This window comes from Cyrtonyx montezumae, unplaced genomic scaffold (assembly GCF_038088225.1).
Source record: "Cyrtonyx montezumae isolate F1298 unplaced genomic scaffold, pur_monq_1.0 scaffold_17, whole genome shotgun sequence".
Taxonomy (NCBI): domain Eukaryota; kingdom Metazoa; phylum Chordata; class Aves; order Galliformes; family Odontophoridae; genus Cyrtonyx; species Cyrtonyx montezumae.
In genome coordinates, this window is record NW_027071903.1 from 13,653,374 (window position 1) to 13,679,823 (window position 26,450).

The 26,450-nt window shown below is 39.6% G+C and overlaps 1 protein-coding gene across 2 annotated transcripts in view; it reads left to right on the forward strand.

Moving 5' to 3' along the window:
• NFATC3 (nuclear factor of activated T cells 3) overlaps nucleotides 1–26,300 on the forward strand; it is a 56,377-nt gene extending 30,077 nt beyond the window's left edge. The window contains exons 4-11 of one of the 2 annotated variants that reach the window (XM_065733279.1): nucleotides 3,576–3,775; nucleotides 4,798–4,970; nucleotides 5,756–5,896; nucleotides 7,845–7,900; nucleotides 8,516–8,642; nucleotides 10,223–11,269; nucleotides 19,541–19,642; nucleotides 24,454–26,300. In XM_065733279.1, the coding sequence (XP_065589351.1) occupies nucleotides 3,576–3,775; nucleotides 4,798–4,970; nucleotides 5,756–5,896; nucleotides 7,845–7,900; nucleotides 8,516–8,642; nucleotides 10,223–11,269; nucleotides 19,541–19,642; nucleotides 24,454–24,578 (1,971 nt within the window). In that variant the 3' untranslated portion in view covers nucleotides 24,579–26,300. The remainder of the gene's footprint in view (nucleotides 1–3,575; nucleotides 3,776–4,797; nucleotides 4,971–5,755; nucleotides 5,897–7,844; nucleotides 7,901–8,515; nucleotides 8,643–10,222; nucleotides 11,270–19,540; nucleotides 19,643–24,453) is intronic. The other variant, XM_065733280.1, reaches the window with a different exon arrangement.
• Nucleotides 26,301–26,450: the final 150 nt, after the last annotated feature.

Consider the following 26,450-nt stretch of genomic DNA (forward strand, 5'->3'; position numbering starts at 1 on the left):
CCTTGGTAATTCAGTGTCCAGTGGGGACCAAGGATGGTGGGGTAAAGGTTTATAGGCTCTGTCACAATATCTAAGGCTTGCTGTCACCGGGCTGATTCTCGTACTGACATTACATTCATGCTCTCCAACGTACTGCCAAACACAACTACGGTTAAATAAAGCAGGAGTACTTCAAGGTGAATTAACAGAGTAATCCAGCATTGTCCTCTGTTCTTAGGAATGATATGGAATAGGCTGTGTTTAATTGCACGTGCGTGTTGTGCTAGGCACAGAAGGTGGTGCAGGAGGAGGGCCCTGAATGATTCTCTAAAAGAAATAATCTTCATGTATATGCTCATAGAATGCTGCTGTTAGCATAATACTGTATTTGGGCTTTGACCTAGCTCCATTATTTAATTTCAGAAGCAGCAGCAATGGAAGTCAGAGGGCTGTCCTTAGTATTGACCATAAACCAAAGCAATGTAATAAAGAGTAGCTAGTTCAAAGTGATCCCTAATACAGGAGCTAGTCCAAAGGTACGTGTGGCTTGTATGTTTTCGGAAGTCACTCTGTAAGCCTAATAGTAAGGGAGATTAATATCATATTTACTGAATAAAAGGGAACTCGTGTGTTAAATGCAAAACAGCCCTCAACTGAAGTTATAGATATAGAGCTGTTCCTGTCACAACACGAACACAAATTGCATAAATCGTAGGTACTGCAGGAATGTAATTGAGAGACAGCCATTGCTCTGACTAAACACCCCCCACCCCCATTACCTTGCCCTTTCTGAAAGACCAAAAAATGCTAAAAAGATACTGTGTGAAAAACTTACTCAGTAAGACACTGTTCAGAGGGAATGTGCCACTGAACAGACTGAGTGGAGTAGAAGGCTCTGGAGATTACCATCGCTGTAAAACAGTTCATTTTTGCCCCCGGTAATCTCCAATTGCCTTCTTACTAATGATATGCAGACATCTTTTCCACAAGCTCTCACCTCATTTGTTCCTGACATCTTGACTCACTGTCCCCCAACAGAATTTCACTTTTTCACAGCAGTGCTGTGTGAATTTGCTGTTTACTCCTGTGGAATCCTTGCAGTGGATGCCTCGACAAGAAAGGGGAAAGTGCTGAAGTCTGTAGCAGCTGCCTGAAGTTTCAGCTCGTGTATATATGGTTTCCACAGGCAATTAGGTTTGCTGTCTTTGTTGTTGTTAGAAGCATGATGCCTGAACACGAAAACACAAAGTAAGCTGTTCATTGCTTGCTTAAAAAAGGTGTCTCTTTGGTTTTCTGTAGCTCCTGTTTCTGGGATCAGGCCCTCCAGCAGGAAACAAGATTATTCATACTTCTCTTTGCCACTACCCAGCTTACTTAACTGCCACACTTGTACTCATTATTTATAGTCATCTTTTAATTTTAAACAGTAAGTAAACACGATAAATCATTTTATGGAGAAGTTAAATTTTATGAAGTCTCTCCTAGTGTTCCTGCATGTTATGACTCTAACTGTACGTATTGCAGTACCTTTACCAGGACCTCACCACAGGTGTTCTGTAGCAGTGCACGAGAAGGCTGTCGTGTAAGCATCTGATAAACACAGTGCAGTGGTGGCAGAGGGAAGCTTGTTTGCTTTCGTTTTGAGACAGGTTTCAGCCAGTACTGCTTTTCAGTGTGTTTGAAATTCTTTGGGGGTTGTGGTAATGTTACAGAACACTTCTAATCATGAAAAGCCTTATTTATATGCTTCTGATTTGTAACATGCATAGGTTTCCTCAAAGTTGTTAGATGAGTGTATTCTGCTTCAGTACAGTCTATTTCCTTGCAGTGTCGTTGGAGCATTGAATTTCACATTTATCTTTTGTTTAATCTAGTATATATAAACCAGGAGTGAAGTGCATGCGTGCAAGGTTGTATCACAACATCATCATTCAGAAAATGCGCTTGATAACTTGCTGATATATTTCTAATCTCTTGCTGGGATAAAGATTTTTTTCTGTCTTTTCTGCCACTTTCCTTTCCTCTAGCACAGTTTGCAGAATAACATTTGGAAACTCGGCCCCGTGTCTTCCATAGCATATCCGAGCCAAGCAAGAGGGCGAACCTGTGCTTGAGAGTAATGGGAGCAGTGTCAGAAACAGTTCTGAGCAGTGCACATTCAGAGTGCAGCCATGCTGCCTGTGGGGCTCCACCACTGCAGCTGCTGGCACCAGGTGTACTTTGCTCTCCGAATGAAGCTCCTGATGGACTGGCACAGCGTTCTGAGTCCATCTTGCTGTTATCCCTAGGACTGTTGTGTATGTGTCCATTGTTAGGGAAGGGGAAGATAGCTTTAATTGGAAATCAGCTTTGTCACAGTGACCCTGTTTGGCAGTTATTCAAGTTTTTGAATAGGTTTGGCTTGCAGTTTTTACAGTTCTTAGTATTAGGAGTGAACACATTTCACAGTGCTCACATTCAGCCTGTGTTTTATCATGTTAAGACTTGATTTTAGCTGAGGACAACAGATGGTAGAGTCACAGCACTGAGAATTTTGGAAAAGGTGGCTGCTGTAAATGCTAAATTATGTATGTTCTTATATTCTTTATATTTTACTTTTGGTATTCTAAAAGAATAGAGATTTGTACAAAGAACTCTTAGGTATTACAGTAAAATAGTTTGGGAAGTTGAAGCCTTGCATCAGGTATTATTAAAAGGAAATTATTCTTAATTGGTAAGAGTCCCTCTGTCCCACTTTCAGTGGAATGATAATTAAGAGTAGAACGTGTTGTGGGCTGGTTGTGTTGCTGTAGTTTACAGGTGACTTAAAAGTCAATGGCAAGAAACCTGTCAGAACACTGATGGTCACAGCAGCTCTGTGTGTTCTTTGACATCAGTAAATGTTTCAATATTGAATTTATTTATGTGGGTATCAACTCTGGTAACCTAGACTTTTGTTACTCAGTGGCTGAGGTTTTAGGGTTGTTGGTTTGGTTTTTTTTGTCCAAGTTTAGCTGTTTGTACTGAGAGCTCTGGTGTGAACAAAAAGATTTTAGATATTTGAAAGGACATAATTCTATCAATAGCAGACATAGATATATAAATGCAAATAAATGAAATCTTTTTATTAAATTTGATGTAAATTAGCCAGTTGTAGGGCAGAGTATTGCATTTGATAAGAGCTGCTTTAAGCATCGTATACCTTTAGTGGCAGGTACTTTTCTTTCATTGTAAAAAGGAACTGAAAGGGTAAGGACTGTTCAAGCCATGTGAAGATGTGACTTTTTGATTTAAGGTTATTAAATCTCTTTTTCTACTATGCATAAGCGAATTGCTGATGGTAGCTGGAATCAAGGAGGAGACAGAATTTGAGTTTCAGAACTGAAGTCCGTCTACTTTAGAATTTAGCATAGTTCCCTTGCTGTAGTGATGGTCCTGAGATCACTCAGCCCCGAGAAAACAACAGAAACAAACTCCAAACTGCTTCCTTTCTTTCCCCTCATTCTCCCATTCTAAAACAAACAACACAGGAGACAGAAGTAGCAAGCTTAGCACTGCTCTTTCGCGCAAATGCAGAAAAGTCAACTGATGTTGTACTGTCTGTTTTTTTCCATCAGCTCCTGGGCTACAGTGAAAAGCCTGTAAACCTGCAAATGTTCATCGGAACGGCAGATGATCGCTACTTAAGACCTCATGCATTTTACCAGGTGCACCGAATCACTGGAAAAACTGTTGCTACAGCAAGTCAGGAGATAATCATTGCCAGCACAAAAGTTTTGGAAATACCACTTCTTCCTGAAAACAATATGTCAGCCAGGTACATTGCTGCTCTTCAGCTGATGTGTCTTTTCCCTACTTGTACTAAAGAAGCATCTAGTAAAACAGCATGTTTATGATTCATGATAAATGTGTCAGCACTCAGAAATAAGTCTTCAGGTAACATTAAAAGCGATGAAGCAGGGAGACAAGGAAGCTCATGTGATTGATGGGAAGATGAACAACGTGGGGGTTATACTTTCCCATCTAATCTGTAAATGTGTATGACCCAACATTTGTGGAATTGCATGTGAGCTATGACTGGCAGTAGAGTTGAGCTGCTTGTTTTTCACTGAATGTTGTTGTCTGCCTTCTCGTGTCCTGACAGGCATTTTTTCTTTTAATTTTTTTTTTTTGTAAGCAGTTGAGTTATCCTGGCATTTCTGATCTTTCTGGATAGAGTGTGCCCAATGATAGTTTACTAATGGCTAGTTTTAGCAACAATTACGCTGCTCTGTTCTACCTGGAGTCAGTGAAGTGAGTGAAGCACAGTTATTTGTTAATGTAGCAGATCTATTTCTAATGAGACTTACTTCTGAGGCCAACTTACATTTCCAGAAGTTACAGATCTCATGCTGGTTCTGTTGAATGCTGCAGACCCACAGTAACAGTCTTCAGGAGCTTCTGTGTTATTTGGTGGAAGTACTGGGTGGCTCGTATGAGTAATCAGTAACCATGGAATGGTATCTGGGATGTGATGGCTGCAGTTTGGTCGTTCTCTCTTCCTAAGCAGAACTAAATATCATCCTTGTAAACATTTACTGTTACATAACTTACTTTGAACAATGTTAGAGGTCCAAAAAGCCATCAGCTAGATGTCTCTAAGGCAGAATATATCAAGTTTGCTGACATTTCTGACACTAACAGATCTGTTCATGGAAACATTTAAAGCAGCATAACATGGGGAAAATTTGAATGTTCTTCATTCTTTAACAGAAAGGCTTGCAGAGTATACTTAAGCAAAAAGTTTGATTCATTTTCTTCCATTTCTCTTCTAATCCATCCTTCCTCACCTATCTCCAGTATCGATTGTGCGGGTATTCTGAAACTTCGCAATTCAGATATAGAGCTCCGTAAAGGAGAGACAGATATTGGAAGAAAGAATACCAGAGTCCGACTCGTGTTTCGTGTTCACATCCCACAACCTAGTGGAAAAGTCTTATCTCTGCAGACTGCTTCCATACCTGTTGAATGCTGTAAGATTGCTTTAACTATATGTAATTCATACTCATGTTTCCTGCATGTGTCAGTAATAATGTCATTCTGATGATATTTATTGTCAGAATATATGTAATGATTGTGTGTGAAAAGCATTGTGTGTGAGGAGCTTAATTAAGAAAAAAACGATACGTTTATTTGGGGATGCTGCTTAGCAGTGGGCAGCCTGAAGGTTCTGAGAAGCAGCAGAGTTTTAGGCTTCAAAACTAATACTGCAGTCACACATTTATTAGCTTAAGAAGCTCCTGCATGCAAAAGGTGAGAGCAGTGAAAGTAAGTACTCATTTTAGGAAGAAATAATACCTTTCATTTACAACAGTGTATACCATTACTTGTCTTCTTACAGCAATTACTTGATCAGCAGCTGAACTTGAAGGCAGTTGATGTCTTAAAATGCTGGCAATAAGGAACCAAAACATGACCTTAATTTCAATTTTTGCTGGAACTCATAACAAATAAGAAAGTAGCTTTTAAAATACTTGTGGTTTCTTTTAAATTTACTGTTCCTAAATTAAAAACTGTGTTTGCTGTAACAGGAGGATCTGTTGGGTTTCATGGCTTCTTGTCGTTTCTTTTAAGAGTTATGTTGAAATTATGTAAATACAGCAAACAAAGGCTGAACAGTACACAGTTCACAATTTAAATACATAAATAGACAACCGTTTTAGTTTCAACTCTGATTCTTTAGTGTAGGACAGTAGGAAAAGTGTTAATGCTACGGTTAAAACCGTGAGTAATATTTTCTTCTTTTTTTGTTTTAAAGCTCAGCGATCTGCTCAAGAACTTCCTCAGATTGAGAAATACAGCATCAGTAGTTGCTCAGTCAATGGAGGCCATGAAATGGTAGTAACGGGATCTAATTTCCTTCCAGAATCAAAAATCATATTTTTTGAAAAAGGACAAGGTAAGTGCTTCCCTACTTTTGTTTCTTAAGAACAAAACAGAACACAGTACCTGAGCTTAATTTTCGGAAGAAAGGCTGTCTCTAAAAATAAAAAATGAAGTTAGAAGTAGCAATTGGAAACCCCAGTTTGAGCACTGATCTATAGGTGGTGGTTGGCAGTGATTGCTGAGAATAGTGCTTGTGGTTCAGGGACAGCTGCAGAGGAACTGACTTTGAATAAAGATGCAGTTGATGGATCATGCCATTTATTTTCTCCTCCATAATATGACAAGATGAAAAATGAATATGCAGACTAAGGGAAATGGACTGATTTTCACTGATACTGTTGCTGTTACTTCAAGTTTTATCATTATAAGGAACTTACTTATTTTGCTTTGAGGCTTTAGTTGCAGTCAGAGCTTTTTCAAAGGCACTGACTTGGCCCTCCTGTTATTTCAGGTTAAATTTTTAATATATCAATAAATATATTAATATATATAATATTACATAATATAATCACAAAACTTGTTATGAAATTTAAATTCTTTACCCAAAGTGTATGACTCTTTGAAGTTGCATTCTAAAGGATGATTAAGTTTTGGTGGTTGCATCACTGCTAGTCTCAAATACAGATAGGAAATTCACTAACTGAGAAGTTACAGACAATTCTTACATCACAAAAGTAACAGAATGTCAAAGTAGAAAATTGGTAGAAAATTTTCGTTGTTTTTTTTCTAGAGTTAAGTCCTCTCTTTGCATAGTTTTGTTGTTTTCCAGAGACAACTGCCATTTACATACTGATTTAATTTTGCTTAATAATGTATCTGCATCAGCTAGGGAATTCAGCACTCAGAAACCCTATGAAAATATATTTGCAGCTTCTTTGCGAAATGTTGAAACTTCTCAGGTCTTCAAGTTCCAGCAGTGATGATTTAACTCGTTCAGTTACCTTGACTTGCTGTGCCTTCTGTACTAAAGGGAAGATTAGGGAAAAAGATACCAGCATACTAGGACAGCTAGACCTGAATTTTCAACTGTTTCCTATGGATATTAATTTAAGGAAAAAGCATTAACATAACAGTGCAAATCCAGAATAGATACAGAACCAGGAAGGAACAGTATACTTCAATTTAACATCTTGGAGTAAGATGTATATGTTTGAAAGTGTGCACCTGTGTTTGTCACTAAACAGAGTAAATGAAAAGGTTGCAGCTGAGTCCAGTTCTTCTACATCCTCATATTTACTTATCTATTTAAGTGAAACTGTGGTGTTGATTTTAATTGGCAAATATAACAAGTTGCTTTTTAATATATTGTATATTTTGATATCCAGTTTCCCAAGCTGTACTTCTAAGCCCTTTTGAGGAAATATTGCTGCTAGACAGTAGATTAAGGGTGACAGGTTATGCTAGGTCAGAGCAAGGATAAGGTTCACCAGGGTGAAGCGAGTCCTCACAGCGCAGACAGCTTGCCCCATAGTTGAACTACGGGGCCTTTTGGTTCTGCAGTGTGTATTTGTCTTCAGTGTATAACCTTTGGATACGTACAGGAAGATACGGTATATGTTGTTTGTCATACAGTGACTGAACCTGTAAATCTTCAGATGTTTGTTTGAAGAATCCTAAGTAGTATTAGTTATTCAACTTCATTTAAAAAAATGCTTCAGAAAAAAAATCCCTCCAACCACAGTGCCTCTGTTAGAGGCAGATCCAGCTGTCTGAAATCAGGTTCTGCTAAAACAGAATCTTGCACAGCAGTCAGCTTCACTGTGTTGCTGTAGTACTGAAACTCCATAGAATCCCCATACGGTGCAATCTATTTGAATGTGTCTCAGTCAGCTGTCTCTCTCACTGAGCTGCTGCTCTATGACTGATAGTAAATGCACTCCTGGAGTATTTGTAAGATTTAAGTATTTAAGGGTTTTAGAAAATGCTTTCTGCTTCACTTGTTTGTTAATTTCTCCCAACAGATGGACGACCTCAGTGGGAGGTAGAAGGGAAAATAATTAGGGAAAAGTGTCAAGGGGTGAGAAACTTTCTTCTTCTTTCTTTAGAAATCGTATGTTTTAAAGTGAGAAACTGCTCATCTTAATTGTTCTGAAATTTAGACTTCATTTAGCAAAGTGGATCTTTGGCTGATTCAGACAGACAACTGGAGACTTCTACATTGTCTTGATTCTTTAAAGCAGCCATTAAGATGATGTGCTGAAAGAACTGGAAGCAAAGTATGCTTGAGAAAGTGGTACAAAAAGAAATTCTAATTGGACAAAAAGAAAACTGAAGATAAATTTTAAGGTGACAAGTAATTTCCAGCGCATTAGAATCTTTCTTTCAAGCTTAAATGATGTGAAGTACAGTTCTTTTGACTCCTAGTGTATTTTGTGCACTGGCAGGTAAACAAAGCATCATTCAGATGTGTCTCTAATTACAAGTGTTACCTTCAGAACACTTGAGTTTAAGAAAGGAAAAAAAGAGTCTCTGGTTAACAGTCTTCTAATACTACCATTTTTATACATATATAGGCATAAATTCATCCATTGTGGAATATCAGTTTGCTTTAACTGTTTTAGTTATTCTGTAATTAATTGCAGTTTCATTTCCATTTAATACATAAAACCTTTTCATTTGATCTTTCTTATAGGCAAACATCATACTTGAAGTTCCTCCGTACCACAACAAAACTATTACAGCTGCAGTACAGGTGCAGTTTTATCTCTGCAATGGCAAAAGGAAAAAAAGCCAGTCTCAGCGTTTTACTTATACACCAGGTACTAAATGTAAACAAGGAAAAAAGCTGCATTTTATATTTGTTACAGTAAACATTTGAAAGTAGTTCAGACAGTCTTTGTATCTCTGACAGGTAGGTAAGACTAGCTTTGAACAGCATGTAAAATATCTTCCTTAAGCTCACTGATTACAATACTGAAATTAGAGTCATTAGCTACAGTGCTACAACTACAGCCAAGTGTTTCTTTGTTATACGACTCACAGAATAATTTGCATTTTACCATCCTTTGAGAATGATAGTAAGTCTCAGAATTTGCACTTCTGACAAGGAGGGCAGTGAGTCATAGAATATCAGGTTCTGTGTGTTTTCTGTTTTCCTTACATCTAACACTATTTTTATGGATATTTGAGGGGGAAAAAAAACAGACATATTGCAGCCCATTCAGAGAAAATAGTTTGGAACTTAAACACAAGTGAAAACTCAATGTGTTTCAGTTAAAAGAAAAAAAAAGTCTTAATTCCTTTCTGTTTGGCATGAGAGCTACTAGATACATAGTGCCTGCTGCTCTGCCTGCTGCTTCCTTGCTACTAAGAAATTCGTGCCTATTGAGGGTGGTCACAGTTCACAGAGGACCAACGATGGATCTAGGTCCTTTAGTACTGTTCAGGGGACTTAAGGTCAGATACCTGAAAGAGTCTTTTAAAGTTAAACATGGATACCGAAACAGTCTTCTCAGAGATAATGTGTATCCTGGCAAACAAAGCTTTCATTAATGTACAGTATTTAAAATTTAAAATAAGCTCTGCTTGCACTCTAAAATTACAGATTTTGTGCATAATTTGAGGAACATTACTTAACCATGTGGAGCACTAGGTATAAATTAATTGTGTTATCAAATATATGCAATGCTGTTCTTAAGAATATCAGCTCCTAAGATAGTGACAAAAATAAGATGCATCTTGTATGAGAAATCCATATTCAAACAGTGGAATTAAGTAATAAAACTCAACGCTTAAATAGGAAGCTCTTCTACTTATAACTGTAGCTATAATTGCACAAATGTTTTAAGCACCCATTTTAATTATCAGTGTTTAACACTTCAGCATAAATGTAAAATAGCAACCGAGATGTAAAAGGTCAGTATTTTTCTACTGTGTATATCTTCATAAGCTTACCTGTGGCTTCAAAAATAATCAGACAAGTAGAAGTGTGCTGTGTGGTTGAAAAGGTGAACACAATTTTTATTTTATTTCCTTGTGCCTCATTCTGGACTGTTTTTAGCAGAGCCTGGCAGCAGTCCCCACGCACCCACCTTTGGTGAGCATCCTTATGTTGTACTGCTGGACTTTCTCTGGCTGGGTTGCAAATGTCCTTAAGAGCCGTACGCTGTGTAGGAGGGTAGTGTAGAAGGAACGATAACTGCCTTTGAGTAAATGCTAGAAGGATTCTTCTCCTGTTATGCCTGTAATGCTCATTCTTAAATTCAAAGACAATGAAAACAGAGCAAAAGGTAAAGGGAAATTAGAACAAGGGTATTAACAATACTGTTGTGGTTGTTAAATGGCAATTTAACAGAATGAAAATGAGTTGGAAAGTAATACATGATTTCGCTTTTTCTAGTTATAATGAAGCAAGAGCACAGAGATGAGGTGGATTTGTCTACTGTTCCATCTTTGGCACTGCCTCACACAAGCAACGTCCAGGGCCTACATTCTATCCGAACTCAGTTGCCTTCACCAGAGCAAGGGCATCCTCATGACAGTTTACTGTCTACGTCACCCAGGAGCCTTGTATGTCCGGTTCAGCCACCGTACACAGCAATGGTGACCTCAGCTGTATCCCACCTGTCTCATATGCAAGGTAGAAACCTTAGTCCAAGCGAAGAGTGTCATGTTTTGCCCCCTGCTGTCGTTCAGTCTTTTCAGGTAACATCAGCACCTCCTGTGAGGCCTTCCTATCAGCCTATGCAGTCCAGTGATGTGTACAGTGAACAGTCTGGTCTTCCTATGAACTCTGCCTCCAGCCAAGGATTTGATGCTATTTCGTTTCAGCAAGACACAGCTGTACCTCATCTGATAAATCTTAGCTGCCAGGCTCTACCACCAATGCCGTTCCATTCTTCAAATCCAGGTTCTGTGTCATCACCAAGTACAGCAGGGCACCCGCTAGCACACTCAACACATTCAGGACAGTCATCTTCACACCTGCCATCGATGGGATACCACTGCCCAAGTGCTGGGCAGTCCTCCATCCCTTCTGCAATGAGTCGCTCCCTTGGGCAGTCTTCTCCCCAGCTGCAACAAGTCCCATACCATTCTACAAACCCAGCGTCTACTTCCCCGTCCCCAACAGCTTCCCATCCTTTGGTCCATTCACCGCTGTCTGGGCCATCGTCACCCCAGCTACAACCTATGCCTTACCAATCTCCTAGCTCAGGACCTGCCTCATCTCCCCCACCAGCCACTGTAAGTCACTCGGGACAGCACTCCCCTCAAGCACATAGTCCTGCATTGGGAGGTCTTAATGCAGCTTCATCCCTAGTGCACCATACCGTATGCGATTCATCTCCATTTTCACCAGATGGGGCAGCTATTAACATTAAACCAGAACCTGAAGATCGAGAACTGAATTTTCAGATAGGACTACAAGATATCACACTGGATGATGGTAAGTGGATTTAATGTTTTAATACTGGGATATAATTGCACTAAAACAAAACTCGTTGGAGGAAAGGGTTATTTTCTTTGCAGAACTATGTTTGTACTATCATATTTTCACATCCAAAGCAATGGCTTGTAATTTAAAACTAGCAGTAGTTAAGACAGTTGAACTAGTTTAGTGTACAGCTTGCCTGCAGCCTTTGTTTAAAGTCATAAAACAGGGCCAAGAGAATTAACCCCTGCATATTTATACTTTATCTACACAAGGAATTAATTTGAAGCCTCTTCTGGTCTTCTTTCTGGCATATTTCAGTGAAAGTCATTAAAATATATCTGAGTTACATAAATGTAGTTCAGATTGTGCTTTCATGGAGCTATCCTGGTTTTGAGAGGCAGGCTACTTTGCTGAAAATACAGCACATGCATTTTGGCACTGGCTTAGTCTCTTCCTAGATGTTCTGTAGAAAAGCTGCTGTCATTCAGCACCTCTGCTCACTGTAGCTCTTGGCTTTCTCCTTACCACTTTGTCTACCTTTCTGAGAAATTCACTGGCTTACTGTAAACAAGGACCATGGTGGAAGGCATTGTGGTGCTAAGGCCAGACCATAAAATCCTCAACTTTAAATACTTGGACAGTATTAATTTACAAAACCACATGTAAAGTAGCAGTAATCAGGTGCTAAGTGTTGGGAATGTTTTAGATGTACATGAGAAGGAATTTAAAGAACGCATCAGATGGAAGTGACCGAAAGATCAGAAGGCCTGGCCTTCAAAGGTATGTAGAAGGTACTTGATATTGATCATGAGTATCTTACTGGTATCTATTTTCTACAGTTAGGTTTATCTGTAGTTTTTTTAATTACCCCATGCAGTTATTTAATTACAGCAGCAGTAACTATAACATAAAGACTGAAGTGTAGGCCAGCTGTTAAATATCCACATCAGTCCCTTCAATAAGTAGTAAGAAAGTTGGTAAGAAATGCCACTGAAGGCCCTGCACACTAAGAGAAAAAATGAGAGAAGTTGTTGTACAGTTGGACTTGCAGTTAAATGGCAATGTTTTACTTAAAACCCTGTTTCCAGAAGTTATTAACTGGATGTTTACAACCTGTGTATCAGTTAGTCAACTTTCTTTAAATTAGGAATTAAAAGAGAGACTGAATCTTCCAAGGACTTGCTCAGAGAAGAGGAAGACTTTACAAAACAGAACACTTAAGATTTCTGCTGCCATGCTAGAGGAGTAAGATCTAATGTTTCAAAGAAGTGTCACATCAGAACCTGTCCCCGCTTCCCCTTGTGCCCACGTAAAAGATACAGAAATTGGAAAATAATAAAACTAACTACAGTATTTAGGTGATTTGCTTTTGGTTGGTTGATTTCTTCACACTGTAAGCAGAAACATTTAGCATTTATGTGCAGCTCAGTTTGGAAGTTCCTGTCTGGAATTCAGGATGAATGCACAGAAAAGTAAGCCGACTTTTTTTTATCTAACTATTGAACAAGGGAGGAGATTCTTCTAGAAACCATTTCTGTTGCTTAACAAAGAGCCATGCTTAAAGGGTACCCACGTGCTAATAAATGAGAGAAGCATAATCAGTATCAGAAGAGACAAACGACCGCAGTTTCAGTAATTACTATTCTTGAAAATAATTTGGCTGTGGAAGTTCAAGTCTCATAACCTGTGACTAAATTATTTACTTCCCACACAGAGAACAATGCATTTTTAAATGCTAAACAATCCCTTGGCATCAGCTGTACCTTTACAAGCACAGAAATCACATTCATTTCAGTTTAATATCACTGCCATTCATTGATTGAATCATTCAGAAGTAGAATTCTGAGAAATGGAAAACTGGCAGTTTTTATTCTTATTTCATCTGCCAGTTCGGGTTGGATGTGTATGCTGAAACTCGCTGTTCCACACGTGTTACAGTGCAGCGACATGAGTAAAGACACCCTCTGTGTAACCAGTTTTAAGTTTGAAAAATAAAAAAACATGTTTAGACAGGAACATTTTTTAAATGCATCTGATGTTTTACTGTGGTTTATGAAATAATTGGAAAAATTTGGTTTGGTTCATTATTGAATTTTAGTTTCAATACAAATAGAGCTAGACACAAATTGCAGATGAATTCCTCTAATGTTATAAAAACTAAAAAAAAAATCCAAACATAAATGCATATATAAATTAACATTAATATGCTATGTTTTCCCCAAGTACGTATCAAACATGAAAGCTATATTTAGCTGCAAAATGGGTTTTTTTAATAGGTTACCAATTAAGGTGAGTAAACTGCCCTCAAAATAATTCTAAGGCAAAGCCAATTATTTTTTTTTAATTGTATCTGGATTACTGCTCTTAAGAATTGCACTCAGTAGCTTAAAACAAACAAACAAAAAAACAAACCTTTAGTAAACCTTATGTTTTAAAATTGGCTTAGTAGACAGTTTGCCAAGAAAAGAAAATACTTGAACACAACTTCGAGCTGTATACAGAAGTGCTACTTGTATTACTAAGCTTTCAGAACTGGGAGGCAGATCCTGTACCTGGATTACACTTGAAGAAAAAAAAGATGTTTACGTAAGCCAGTGTGGCTTCGTGTTTTCCAGCAGGACCTGATTGATGCTTTAGGCCCTTTCAGTTGATGCTCTGAATTTGCCCTTACATTTGGCTTCATGCTTATTTTCCACAATCCTTGCTTCCCCACACTTTGTAATTCACTTAAAGAATCAAGATGCAGAAGGACAGCTAGATGTGAAATCAGATAAAGATTAAAGAAACTGAAACATAAGGCAAATCCAAAATAATTTGTATTGTATGCTACTTTAAAGGCATTCTGAAAACCAGTGGATTTTTTTCCTGCTTGGGACTTTCCAGTAGTCCATCTGCACAAGCTGAGAAATGTTTGGACTGGAGCTGCACAAGAGCAGCTTCCTCCTCTTTATTTGTCCCATTCCCTTCTCCACCCCTCCCCTCCTTTCCTTAACAGCTTTCACTAAGTCCTTTCTCTGTCTGCCTGCCCGTGCTGACATTTCCCTGTACAGAGAGCAGAACAGTTAGGACTGCAAGCGTTAACAAGAAAGCTAAAGCAACAGTTGGTCATTTCAGGCCCTTCCTGTATACATGGTCCACTCTGTGTTCTGTTCTGTAGCCATCTAATAAAGGTCCCATTTCTTCACAGCTAGAAAAAAACAGCTCAATCTAGCTGTATGATGAGGCCCTGTTAATTTTTCAGTGAGGCAGTTTGCCTATCCTGCTGTCAAGTTCTAGATTTAAAACTATTCTAACACTGTTGCCCTTACAAAAGCATAAGTTTATTTTGCAGTTTAGGAGTGAGTTTACCTTTTATTTCATGGCTTTCTACAGTGATGAGATTTCTAACATGTACAACTGTATTCAACCATTTTCAAGGTATTATTGTCAGGCTATTCAGCAACTCAGGCTGACCTTCTGCTAATCCTCCAGCATTCTGTTACTCATTACATCTCCATTACCTCGAGCAGGAGATTAGAAAATCTAGTATGTGGATTTATTATAAATCATAACCAGAAATCCTCTAACAGTCTTGTGTACATAAAGCAGTGATTCAGCTTTCTCAGATGCATTCCACATAACACTCTAAGCCACTTGCAGTCATTCACTGCAATAGTTCTGTTTGATCTTCTCTAGTCAGTGAGCTCTCCTGCTTGGAAGCTCAGATTGCACGTTTTCTAGTAAAGACCAGAGTAGATCATTACAGGTACCTTGTTACTTCAGCTTCACTTCTGTACAGCTATGAGCTGTAGCTGTGCCTTATTAGCAGCAACTAGCAAGGAAGAGCTGGAGAATGACTAAGTGGTATTTCTCTGTACCTAATTAAAACATATGAATTAACAGATAGCTATTAATTAAGCAGCTTCCTGCACAGCAAAGCACTGAAGGTCTACAGAAACACTGGGAATACCAAATGCCAGAACAACGTGTTGCATTTTGCAGTGTGCCTTGACCTGCCTGCGTTGTACACAGAACCTACAGTATTCCCAATTGTAAAAGCCATTCAGAAAATCAGACTAGTGTAAATCATTCATCAAGGATGCATTTCAGTACCATCTTTTGCATTCTGTTATGTATGTTAGATATTATCGAGGAGTACAGGAGTTGCAATAAAAAGCAATGAACGGTTTTACAGAGGTTGCTCCAAAAGTTATGCCTCCTGAAGTTTCCACGGAAACTACAACAGAGAAAAAGAGCATGATGACAGTATGTGACAGAGCCCGCTCTCAGCTGCATAACGCTTTCTCAGCAGTCACCAGCATCAGCTACACATTTTTGTCAGCAATGAACAAAAAGATCTGCACCATTGGAATTGAACCACTGTTGTGCTGAAACACACCACCCACCACCTCACTGTGCTCACAGCCACTGCTTGGTGTCCATAAGCATCCAGCAAGCATCAAATGAATGGCAGCAGGTGCCATTTTTTTCCTGTATGGAGTAGGAATTCAGTGACACACCTTTGCTTCCTTCACACTTCTGTGCCAGACACCAATTTGTCAGACTGCCCCTCTGCTGCCATCTGTCACACAGCAACAAAACACAATGGAATACTGGTGGCAAGGTTCAGCCTCTATGCAGTAACACCATCGCCCTCTGATGTTGTGGGCCAACATAACAGGAGGCATTACTTTCAGAGCAGCCCTCGTAATTCTCATAAGCTTATGGACTCCTTCAGTGACATCCTGAGGTCAAACAAGATGGTAGGAGAAAACCTGAAATGTATGGAAGTGTGCTAGTTTTAATTAAGAGTGAAAGGAAAAAAGATCCAGACACTGAGTACTGCATTAAAGGGAGAAGGTTGGAATGGTAAGGGAAGGTGAAATGATGTTATCCATCTGTGGTCGTCAGCAGTTAAAGGATGTTAGGACCATATCTCCTAGTAGAGTCATTCACTACCTTCATAGAATTGATGCCAGGACAGAATCTTTTTTAGGTGGGCAGCTGCAGACTGCTGGTGTATTAAGTTGCTTGGCTAAATCATCAGGAAGTTACAACCTGCTCATGTCTGAATCCTGTCTGTCTCTGATAGCTGCAAAGTGCCTCATAACTGATGTAAGAACACCTAATTGTACCACCACAAAAAGGTTAGAAGAGGTTAGAAACTTGCTTTGGGAATGCAAATATTGTATCTACACCGTGGTGCGGATACTACCAAGAGCAGCAAAGCTGGAAGGAGTTAGGCATGTCCTTGCACCAGTGGCAAAAGTACACAAACACTTTGCACTGCTTTCCACAGCCCTAAGATTCACGCTTTATGCTGTATTCAACTCATTTTGTTGCTTGGAAGAAAGGCAGTCACATGACATACATGTCAGAGTAAAACCAATTCATTTAAATGCAGAGCGTGACAACCACGGCATACAGAGATTTTTGTTACTGCACAGAGTGACTTTACAGCTTGCACTGTGACCCTGCAGGCCAAAGCTGTGCACACCCACTGTACAGCTGTAAACGTTATGTGCCTATGAAGACTGTACCCTTCCTAACATTTCTTACATCCTGATTAAATAAGTTACAAAAAAAACCAACAAAAGCACTTAGTGAAGCTGGTGCTAAACCTGAAGTTTCTAAAGTAAGCTCACTGTATTACTTGAAGTAGTAACACACAAGGCAACTCACCACATCCCTGGAAGTTTGCCATTCCAGATGTGTGCTTCCATTTGCTGTCTTTGATCACAACCCAGCAGTCACAGCTGGCTGCTCCACAGCGGGAACGCTGAGGGTTAAGTACAACCTGGCAGCTGGTCGTGTAAAGTCTAAACCAGGCTAAATACCCAGCACTAACTAGTGTGATGCAGCAGATGATTGTAAATGCTGCTGATCTAACTATCTAGAGTAGACAAATGTTCTTTGAGCTTTACTGATGCTCTTTCCATCTGTATGTACAGTAGTATTTCACTGACCTGTCTTCTCAAATGCAAACTCCTAGATCAGTGCAGCACTGCGACCACGCCTAGACGGTTCCAGCAATCTAGACAAACTCCCTTTGCAGAGGACATAAAGAAACTCAGTCTGTGCTACTTACTGTAACAGCACTGGGGACAAGCATATGTTTATGATAGCTTTTGGGATCTGCTGTTCTAGAACTGGCACAGCTTCTGGCCAAAGTCAGGCTGCACACATCTCCTTTCCAGTTCATCTGTGCATATCAGTGTTTCATTAGATAGAGCTACAAAAAAAAACCCTAAGTTGCTTGACTCTTGTAGGAAAAGATCCTGAAAACCAAGTGGTTGAACTCCAGAAACTTTTTAGTCTTTCTGGTTCTACTCACAACAGCTCCAGGTGTGGTGCAGCTCACTGAGGTTTTAAAGTTTTTCTTAAAGGAAGAAAGCTTACGGGATGCAGGTCAGGCCAAGAGCTGCCTTTCAGAAGTGTGCTTCTTTTTGTTGAATAGGCACATCTACATTACATCAGTCTTCCTGATTTCATTTAAATTGAGAAGATATAATTCCAGTGTTATACTGTTGGCATACAAAATGCATTCTAACATCACTTAAATACAAAAAACCCTTCAGAAATGTTTTTGAAACAGTGAGGTAGAGAGATACTCTTAATATCTGTCTAGTACCTCGAGTTCTATTCAACTTCAGTGTTCACTGAAAAAGATACATATGCTATATTGTGCACTTCAAAAGGCTCTTGCTTTGTTTGCCACACTTCACCAGTTCCAAGCACTGTGTGCCTGAGGCAAAAGCATGCTTCATTCCAAGCGGTGCTGGCAGGAGACTTGTTACACATGCTGCCTGCAACACGTTGTGTCAGGAACGTCTTAGAGAAGGAGCTCAGTGCTGTCGTCAATTTTGTTAGAATAACTGGAAACCTTTCTATGCATTAAAATAATTAGGAAAAATATACTCACTCATCTTTCTCTGCTAGAGTGACAATCTCTATAAACCATGATGATTTAACAGTGCAGATGGTATTGCTTAAAAGGGTGAATTAATTCCACTGTTGCCCACAGAGGCTCTGTGTGTTTACTGTCTGTTCCTTTTAAAACCTGAGCTTGATAGATCTCTGTAAGAGTTAATGTGTATCATCCACAAGTAGTTTACAGCTTATCCTGGAGTCATTAGATCTGTATTTAAATGACACTGTCCTGCGGGCTGTACCAAACCGGTGGGAAAACACTGCTCAATATCTGTCCTCAAAATGGCAGCAAACATTTCTTTGAAACACAGATAAGCCTTTCCACTTTCCATTTAAATATGTGTGACCGCATGCTTTAAGTAATTGAGCACGAGGAGTCATCCAAAGAAGTATGTGATTTGAACTGCTTGGACTTCAGAAGAGAGTGGGAATAAAGTTATTCCCAGGAGTCATTCCTACGCAGTGCTCAGAAATCAGTGTGGCAAAGCATTTGTGTGGCGGTGTCCAGGAGGCACCACTCAGCCAGCTTCTAGAGTAAGCTTTCAGCTGTATGAAGTCTGGTTTACTAAAGTGTACAACACCGTCTCGGACATAATAAAATCAGAGACATCCCAGTGCAACTTCTGCATAGTCACTAATCAGAACAGGCAAACAGCCTCGTTGCTTACATTCATAAGTACACCACCCTGCATTACTTCTTCCTCCAGGAACTAGTTCAGTGAGGTACAGTTCTCTGCTTCCTCCTTAGTTTCTCACATTGCCTCTCTGCTAAGAGCCACCCACACCCACATAACACTTAGTTTTCCTACACTTCAGTCTATGCGACCATCTGACTGAAGAGCAATACCTTGGGCAGAGTGCTCAGTCTGACAAGTGAGGGGAAGCTAACAGCTGTTCACAGCAGCAAATTCCTTTGTGTAAAGGTTATCCTTTAATACAAATAAATATATTTTTTGAGGAATACAAATAAAGGTTGGATCGAGTAGCACTGTTTTGCCTGCCATGTCCAGCAGAGGTGCTGTCAGGAGGCGTAAGCACTATTAACTTTACTGCATTAAGTAAAGCAAGTTGAGAAAACTGCAAGAAGAATACTGCAATGCAAATACTAAATGAAATATAGGTTGTATAAAATTAGGTACACGTTGAAAAGTATCAACATTACCTTTATGGCTCTGGCTACAAACTGAAAAATAATGACAACAGACGAATTATACGTAGTTATTTATGTCAATGTATGTAGTAATTGTGGATGAAACTGGGTATTTAAAGTTAGCACTACTGAAAGAAAACTGAAAGTCACTTCCTGGTTGAGTGAACTGTAACTTCTTGGTTTAGTGCAGTCAGTAGTTATGTCTGTCTTCTTCTCTGACACAGACAGTTTTATCTCTGACCTGGAATACCAGCCATCAGGTTCAACAGAGAAATGGACTCAACATTCAGCACTCATGTCCAACTCCTATGTGGAAAATCTAGAGGGTGAGTCTGCTTATGAAAATGCTTCAATGTTTAAAATTGGAGCACAAAGGAGAGGGGAAGGTGTTTTAATAGTCCTAACATATACGAGTGGAAAGCACAATGTAGTACTTAAGTATTGCTGTAATTGGACACCTGTACTTTCTGAAATAGTTGGAAACATCAGAAGTTGTGAACCAGGTGTACACTTAACTGAGTAAAAACCTCTGCCTGCAGTATTTATAGCTGCCACAGAACTTCCTGAGTGCTGTAGGATCTAGTGAGGTAGCAAAGAGACTATGAACATTTAAAGCCAAATACAGCCATGGTGGTAGAGCAGCCTGATCAGATTAACTGAGAGACTTGGAAAGTTTCTCTTTTTAAAGATACAAAACAGTACCAGTTTAAGTAGATGGAGCACAGTGGCATGCACTACCAGTCTAAGTACCAGAAGTACACGTTTTATAGAAAGAATTCTAGGTGAACGTGCACTGTAATTGAGAATTTTCATCTGAATTTGCTTTAAAATGCTGTCAGCTCTTTATTTCACACATAAAGGTGATAACTACGTGCTTATCACTACATCCCTAGTGGTGATGTTAGAAATTGATAAGTAGCGTATTGGTCATGTTTGTGTCTATAGTCATTCTTCTTAAGGGTTTTTCACTTCTTTACAAACATGCCCACAGTGCCAAAGAACCCTGTAGATCAATAAATGCACATACACGTATGCACTCACACAACACATCTTTTCCCCAAATATTTTAGAGAGTAATACCTATAAGTGCGCATTCAATTTAGGACTGCTAACACTTACTGAACCCAGATAGCCATAGTAAAACCCTTACACACAGTGTGTGGGCTTAAATTTACTCGCAGAACTCCGTTCTGCTTTACTTGTCAGAATGCCAAAGCTGGAGAATGGACTCCACGCTGAGTTGACACATCTGTAATTTGAAGCTACAAGTTGGTTGGTAACATATTACTTAGAGCTTAGATTATTTCTGTATTCTAGACTACAACCAGAGCAACTCAGAATCTGGTAGGTATGAAAGAATCCTTGAAAGAGTTCTTGGATGACAGACTCAGTATAATAATCATTAAAGCAAACCAAAAACCCACACACACTTGTCTTGTCTGGTAAATTTTAAGACAGATACCGGAAAAGCCTGAGCTTGAAATTATGAAATGTACATCGACATTCAGGTCCCTTTTTAAAAGGGCACATACACAGAAAACCACATCCATAAAGAAACGTGCTTCTGCACAAATGCCAGCATCTGAGAAATATGGTCAGGAAATGAAATAATTGATACTGCAGGTACTTGGAGGCTAAGTCACTGAAATACTAATGCTGTAATGGAAACTAGTATTTAAACACGAATGTCAGATGAATGGCTCTGTATCTCAAGGAATGCCTAGTGTCAGATAAGTGACTATCAGACAGTGGGATGGGTGCTTATGGATCCTGTTCCCAGCTTTAAATCTGAAAGAGGCCACTTGCTGTATTAGCAGAAGGGCCTTTAGGGCCCAGGAATGATTTACTGTTTCCTGTACGAAACATTTGTCTCAGCATTCACAGGAATCAAGGAAACAGCTGTTAGAACAATTTAGGTGGATGCGAGTTTTTGGTGGACATTGTATTTGAAAAGAGAATGATTTCACTTCTTGTGATAGCAATGAAGACACCTGTCTCAGAGTTTACATCTACACGTGCTCTTATACCAATAAGAAATATTTAGCACGATGGTACAAGCATGCAAGTTGACTGACAAGTTATGGGACAAGAGGATAAATTGATGTAAAACTGACAAAAGAAATGGGGGGGGGGGGGGAGGAAATAGACCTCATAAATATATAAGAGGACCAGTTCCTCTCTTTTAATCGCTCGTTGTAATCTCTTTCAGACTGTTTTAAAAATTCATCCAAAAACACAGCCTATTATTAGAAAGCACCTTGCCTCATGGTATTGGTGCGTTTCACAACAAAACAACTCCACTCTGCTCAAATATTTCTAATTCCACATCTTTAGTGAATAGAGGTCTGGGGATCAGCAGTCAGAACACCAGCCACGAAATATACCAAATAGGCAGAGCTTTTTTAGAAGAAAAAAAGCCAAAGGTGCTGTTCCCTTCCATCTTAACTCTCAGGAGATTGGTCCTCTTCAAAAGGAAGACAGAATTATCCACTACACACCATATATGAACCTAGCAGACAGACCATAGAACTTTAAGAACATACTTGAGAGCACTATTGCTGAGTCCACAGTGAGCTTAGCAGCCTTCCCCAAGAAACTTTTGTTGAAGGAAGAAAGGAAGTGGTATTAAAAATAAGTGCATGTGTTTAAAATCAAGAAATAAACCATCGTCAGCTCAGGCCTCTCTCTGAACTGATGAAACAGACTTCCTTTCCCAATTTGTCACGTAAGAACTTCAGTTTTGCTAGCCAGACTTACAGAAAGTCTGCATTTACACACACAAATTTCAATTTTCAGTTTTAATTGCAGAGAAGTAAATGTTCTGTGGCAATATTGATTCTTTTTGGAGGAAGTCAGCGTGGCACGTGTTTGAACACAGACTTCTTGATTAGTGATTTAGTCTTAAATATTTTCTCAAAAATTAATACAGAAGGGAAACCATGTGATTTTTACCTTCAGTTCTATACATTTCTGCACAGACTTCAGCTCCTCTTACTATTTATGTTATTTACCTTTTAAACTGTCTTAATTCATACTACTGCACAGTTAGACAATTACAGTTGCCTACAGGAAAGCTGGAGAAGGGCACTCTGTAAGGGCACGTAGCGACAGGATGACAGAAGTGGCTTTAAACTGGAAGAGGGTAGATACAGACTAGATAGCAGGAAGAAATTCTTCCCAGTGAGGGTGGTGAGATGCTGGAACAGGCTGCCCAGCAAGGTTGTGAGTGCCCCATCACTGAAGGCTTTCAAGGCCAGGCTGGATGGGCCTTTGAGCAACTTGTCCCTGCCTATAGGAAGGAGGTTGGAATTGGATGGTCTTAAAGATCCCTTCCAACCCAAACCATTCTGTGATAATGCCATGGAAATATAGTTGAGTGTCTCATCATTTGCTGCCCTGAGTTGTACATCTCTTCAGTGAGCTATTCCAAAGGACTTCCAAGCTGCCTAAATCGATACGGCTTCCATTCAGTGATCGTTGGCTTTTTGTTTTTTAAAGTCGGGCTTCTGAACCCCCGGCTCCTGTAGCAAATCTGCTTTCCTGATTTAAATGCCCACTCTTCCATCTGATAGCTGGCACGCTGGGCAGGGACTCCTCACTGCCCCCATTCAACCCTTCCACTTCCCGGAGCAGCCCCACCTGGTTGTCCTGAAGCTGGCAGCTGTGCTGCTGTGCTGCAGAAGATTAGCACACTTTGCTCTCTGCTGCTGCCTACTGCAGTCTGAGCTGTCTCTGAAGCATTTTTACCATCACCTGTACATAATTCAGATCACCCTAAAGACTTCTGGAGTCTGCAAGCTTACCCCTGTCCATGTGTTGCTTACAGACAGATCTGTCTTGGCCTCATCCTAAACAGCGCCAAAGAAGTTCTTTAACAACAAGACACAAAGCACTGCAGAGCTATCACACATGGAAAAAAGAAAGGTTTTATGCAGAAGTCAATTGTTTAAAAAAAAAAAACAAGACTACAAATTAACCTGTAACTGTAACACTCTACATAAGGAACCATGCAGAACCTCAGCAAATAACATGCCACGTGACCACTTTTTGTTTTCATGATAGAATGTCATTTCCACAAAGTTTAATGCCATATAGGTACACATTATTCAGTTAGTGAACACTGTGGGAGCTCAGGGTGTCCTGACGCTGCCTGCCATACACACACATACACACTGCATCTAAGATATAGTGAAGCTGTCACTTGAAGTCTTATAATTTCAAAAGATAGGAAGGATTTTGCTATTTTTCTTCTCGTTGTACCACTCATCAACATTTTAAGTGAACATTTGCACTATTTGATCTGCAAACACAACCCATTCAGCACATGCAGTCAGTAGCAGCTGTTGGGGTCCCTTAGAGCAAGCCAACAAGTGCCCTGACAGAAACCAATGGAGCATAAGCCCTTCAGGTACAAAACCAATGCTCTCATGCACTGGGAATGGACATTATTCAACAAAAAGATCACGTTATATGTACCCTTACAGAGGATCCAAACAAACCCATACCAGAGGCATTTCTTCTGTTACTGTAACTTGGTGCATTCAGCATCTTGCTGAGTAAGGGATATTCTACTGCTGTGGCCCAAACTGAACTGATGTGCGTGTCAGCCAGTATTAAGCCTTCCCTGTAGAAAAGTTGACCATTTTTGTTACTGCAGCATTACAAACACACTGAGAAGACTGACCAATTGAGTAGGCATGTAGTTTAAAAAACAGTAATAATGACTGCATTAACAGTATCAAGTTGTAAGGAAGTTCTGTAAGTAGCTTTAGAGGGCCCGGGGTTGGTAACTGTGCCTGTAGCACTCCTGAACACTGAGTTCTGAGAAACCTGTATTAAACTGACTTGTCCTGTGCCTTTTGTTGACCTGGTTTTCATGAATAAGCATTTCCTTATTTTCTTCGAATATTATAGATATTCTCTGACATAGATTACATTGAGTACACTGCTTAAGATGAGAAGCTATGACTTTTTTTTTTTCCCTGTTTAGCTGTTACTGAAGTTAGAGTCCTAATGCATCCTGTTAATTTACTGCATCAAGGCTTAGCACTGCAGCACTTCTTTTTAAAAGAGATGGGTTGTTAAATCGTGTCCTTTGAAAAGCATAAAACAGCCTTTTTTTCTTTTCCTTTTTTAGTAAATGAGATCATAGGAAGAGATATGTCACAGATCTCAGTGTCACATGGAACAACAGTGGCCACCCAGCCTCCACGAACGTGCCCTGGATCTTTGGAGACAAGAATATCTGATGGAATCCAGTAACAGATAAGCTTACAGCTAAAACATCCATGAAAACTTCACAGTCTCTCTGAACACTCTTTGTCCTCTTCCTCTTTAGACTTAACTGTGCTTCCAACTCTGTGGCCTTTATGAACTGGAACAGTGGATCCTTGCAAAGCCCTTTTAGTGGGTTACATTTTTGATGTAGAGACAGAGCATTTATAATTATAGTTCATTGGATGCTGTAAAGAGACTTCGTAAAATGGACACCCAGTCTACACCAGATACTTTTAACTGTTTTAAAAATACAAATAAGCTTTGCTTTTTGCATTGAAATAGAATACTTTTATATGATAAGTGCTTCAAATGTGTGGAGATGTTAGTTTGCTCTTATAATATTCACAGTACTGAATGTGGAAAAAGATTTAATACACATCTTCAGTGTGATGCTTTCCCTTAGAGATAGCGTAGTTTGTAACTGATAATTTGTTAACACCTTTTGGTCATTTTGGAAAGCCTTTAAGCTTATATTGTTTCATTTTTATTATTATTTTTTTAAATATGATCTTCCAGTGGCAGATCATACCTGTCATCTGAAGCCAATGCCATGGAAGCCATTGTGTATACAAATACTGTAGTGTTTTCTTTCTTAGATTCATAGGAAGCAAAGCCAAATGTAGATCTGCACTTGTTTGTAAACTGAAAATGTTACTTGATAGGCTGCAAAAAGACCATTCCATCATGAAAGTGTTGGGATAGAAATGACATTCCAAAATTTAACTTTTATAACTTTGTGGATAATCTTCCTGTACTTTATTAGCACAGGCTCCTTCTTGAAATAGGTTTTTCTTAGAAAGTTACATTTGTAATCAAATTTGAGAAGTAGGATTTTAGATTAAAGAACAGCAACATCAAAGCCATGTTAGATAACAGGAGAAATGTTAATATTTGCTGAGGATCCAAGTGTTCCTGGTAACCCTGCAGAATATGTTTTAAGTCACCAGTTCGGTGGCGTTCAAGTTTTCCACGCAATAAATCATTTGACCACATCTGTATCTTTTATGTGCTGCATGCCTCACCATGCCACCTCGAAGTCCTGAGGAGATAATACAGTTCCTTAAACTGTTTATAAACTCAGTCTGCAAATTCGTAATTTCCTGTGAGGTGGTGAGTAAGTAGCGTACCTCGCCCGTGTTGTAGATGTGTAAAGCAGAAGCTACCAAAGAAATGCACAAGTCTCACGGCAGCAGTAAACCCTGCTGTGCTCAAAGGATGTGTTTCCCTCACCTACATAATCTGATGCATCTGAAGCAGTTCTGTTTACATGTTACTAAAAAGCTCGGGCCTCTATGATTAGAAACCTAGGAGAGGATCTGAAACCGCCTGCTAAGGCCACAAGCGTTTCCCTCTCCTTCCAGAAATTGAAGTTTACAAAGCTTTCTGATATGGAAAATACAGGGTACAACAATCACAGCCAAACAAGATGAGAAATACAGCGACTCTCAGATGCTCAGTGGACATTTTATCAGCTCAGTGCACGTGGAGGATGCATCTCTGCCCTCTAGACTACCATGCTGCAGGTTGTAAGTCTTAAAGCTGACTCCATTACCAAACTGTAACGCCCATGCCCGTAAGAGTAAATTCAGACTCCTGGTGTTGCATTTTGCTGGACAACCATAGGGAGGACTTCATTCATCGTCCTGCAGGCAGAGCGTTACATCTCGGTGTGGGTCAGCACGCAGGTTCTAGCATTGCACTGACTGCGGTCACGTTCACAATAGCTGAACCTACATATTTCTTAGAAGACCATACGCTGAGGAGGAGAAGCAGTTGCTTCCTGTTAGAGTCCAGCCTAAAGCTGCTATGGGAGTGTTTCACAGTTACTTCAGACAGCCCAACACGAGGGAACGCGTG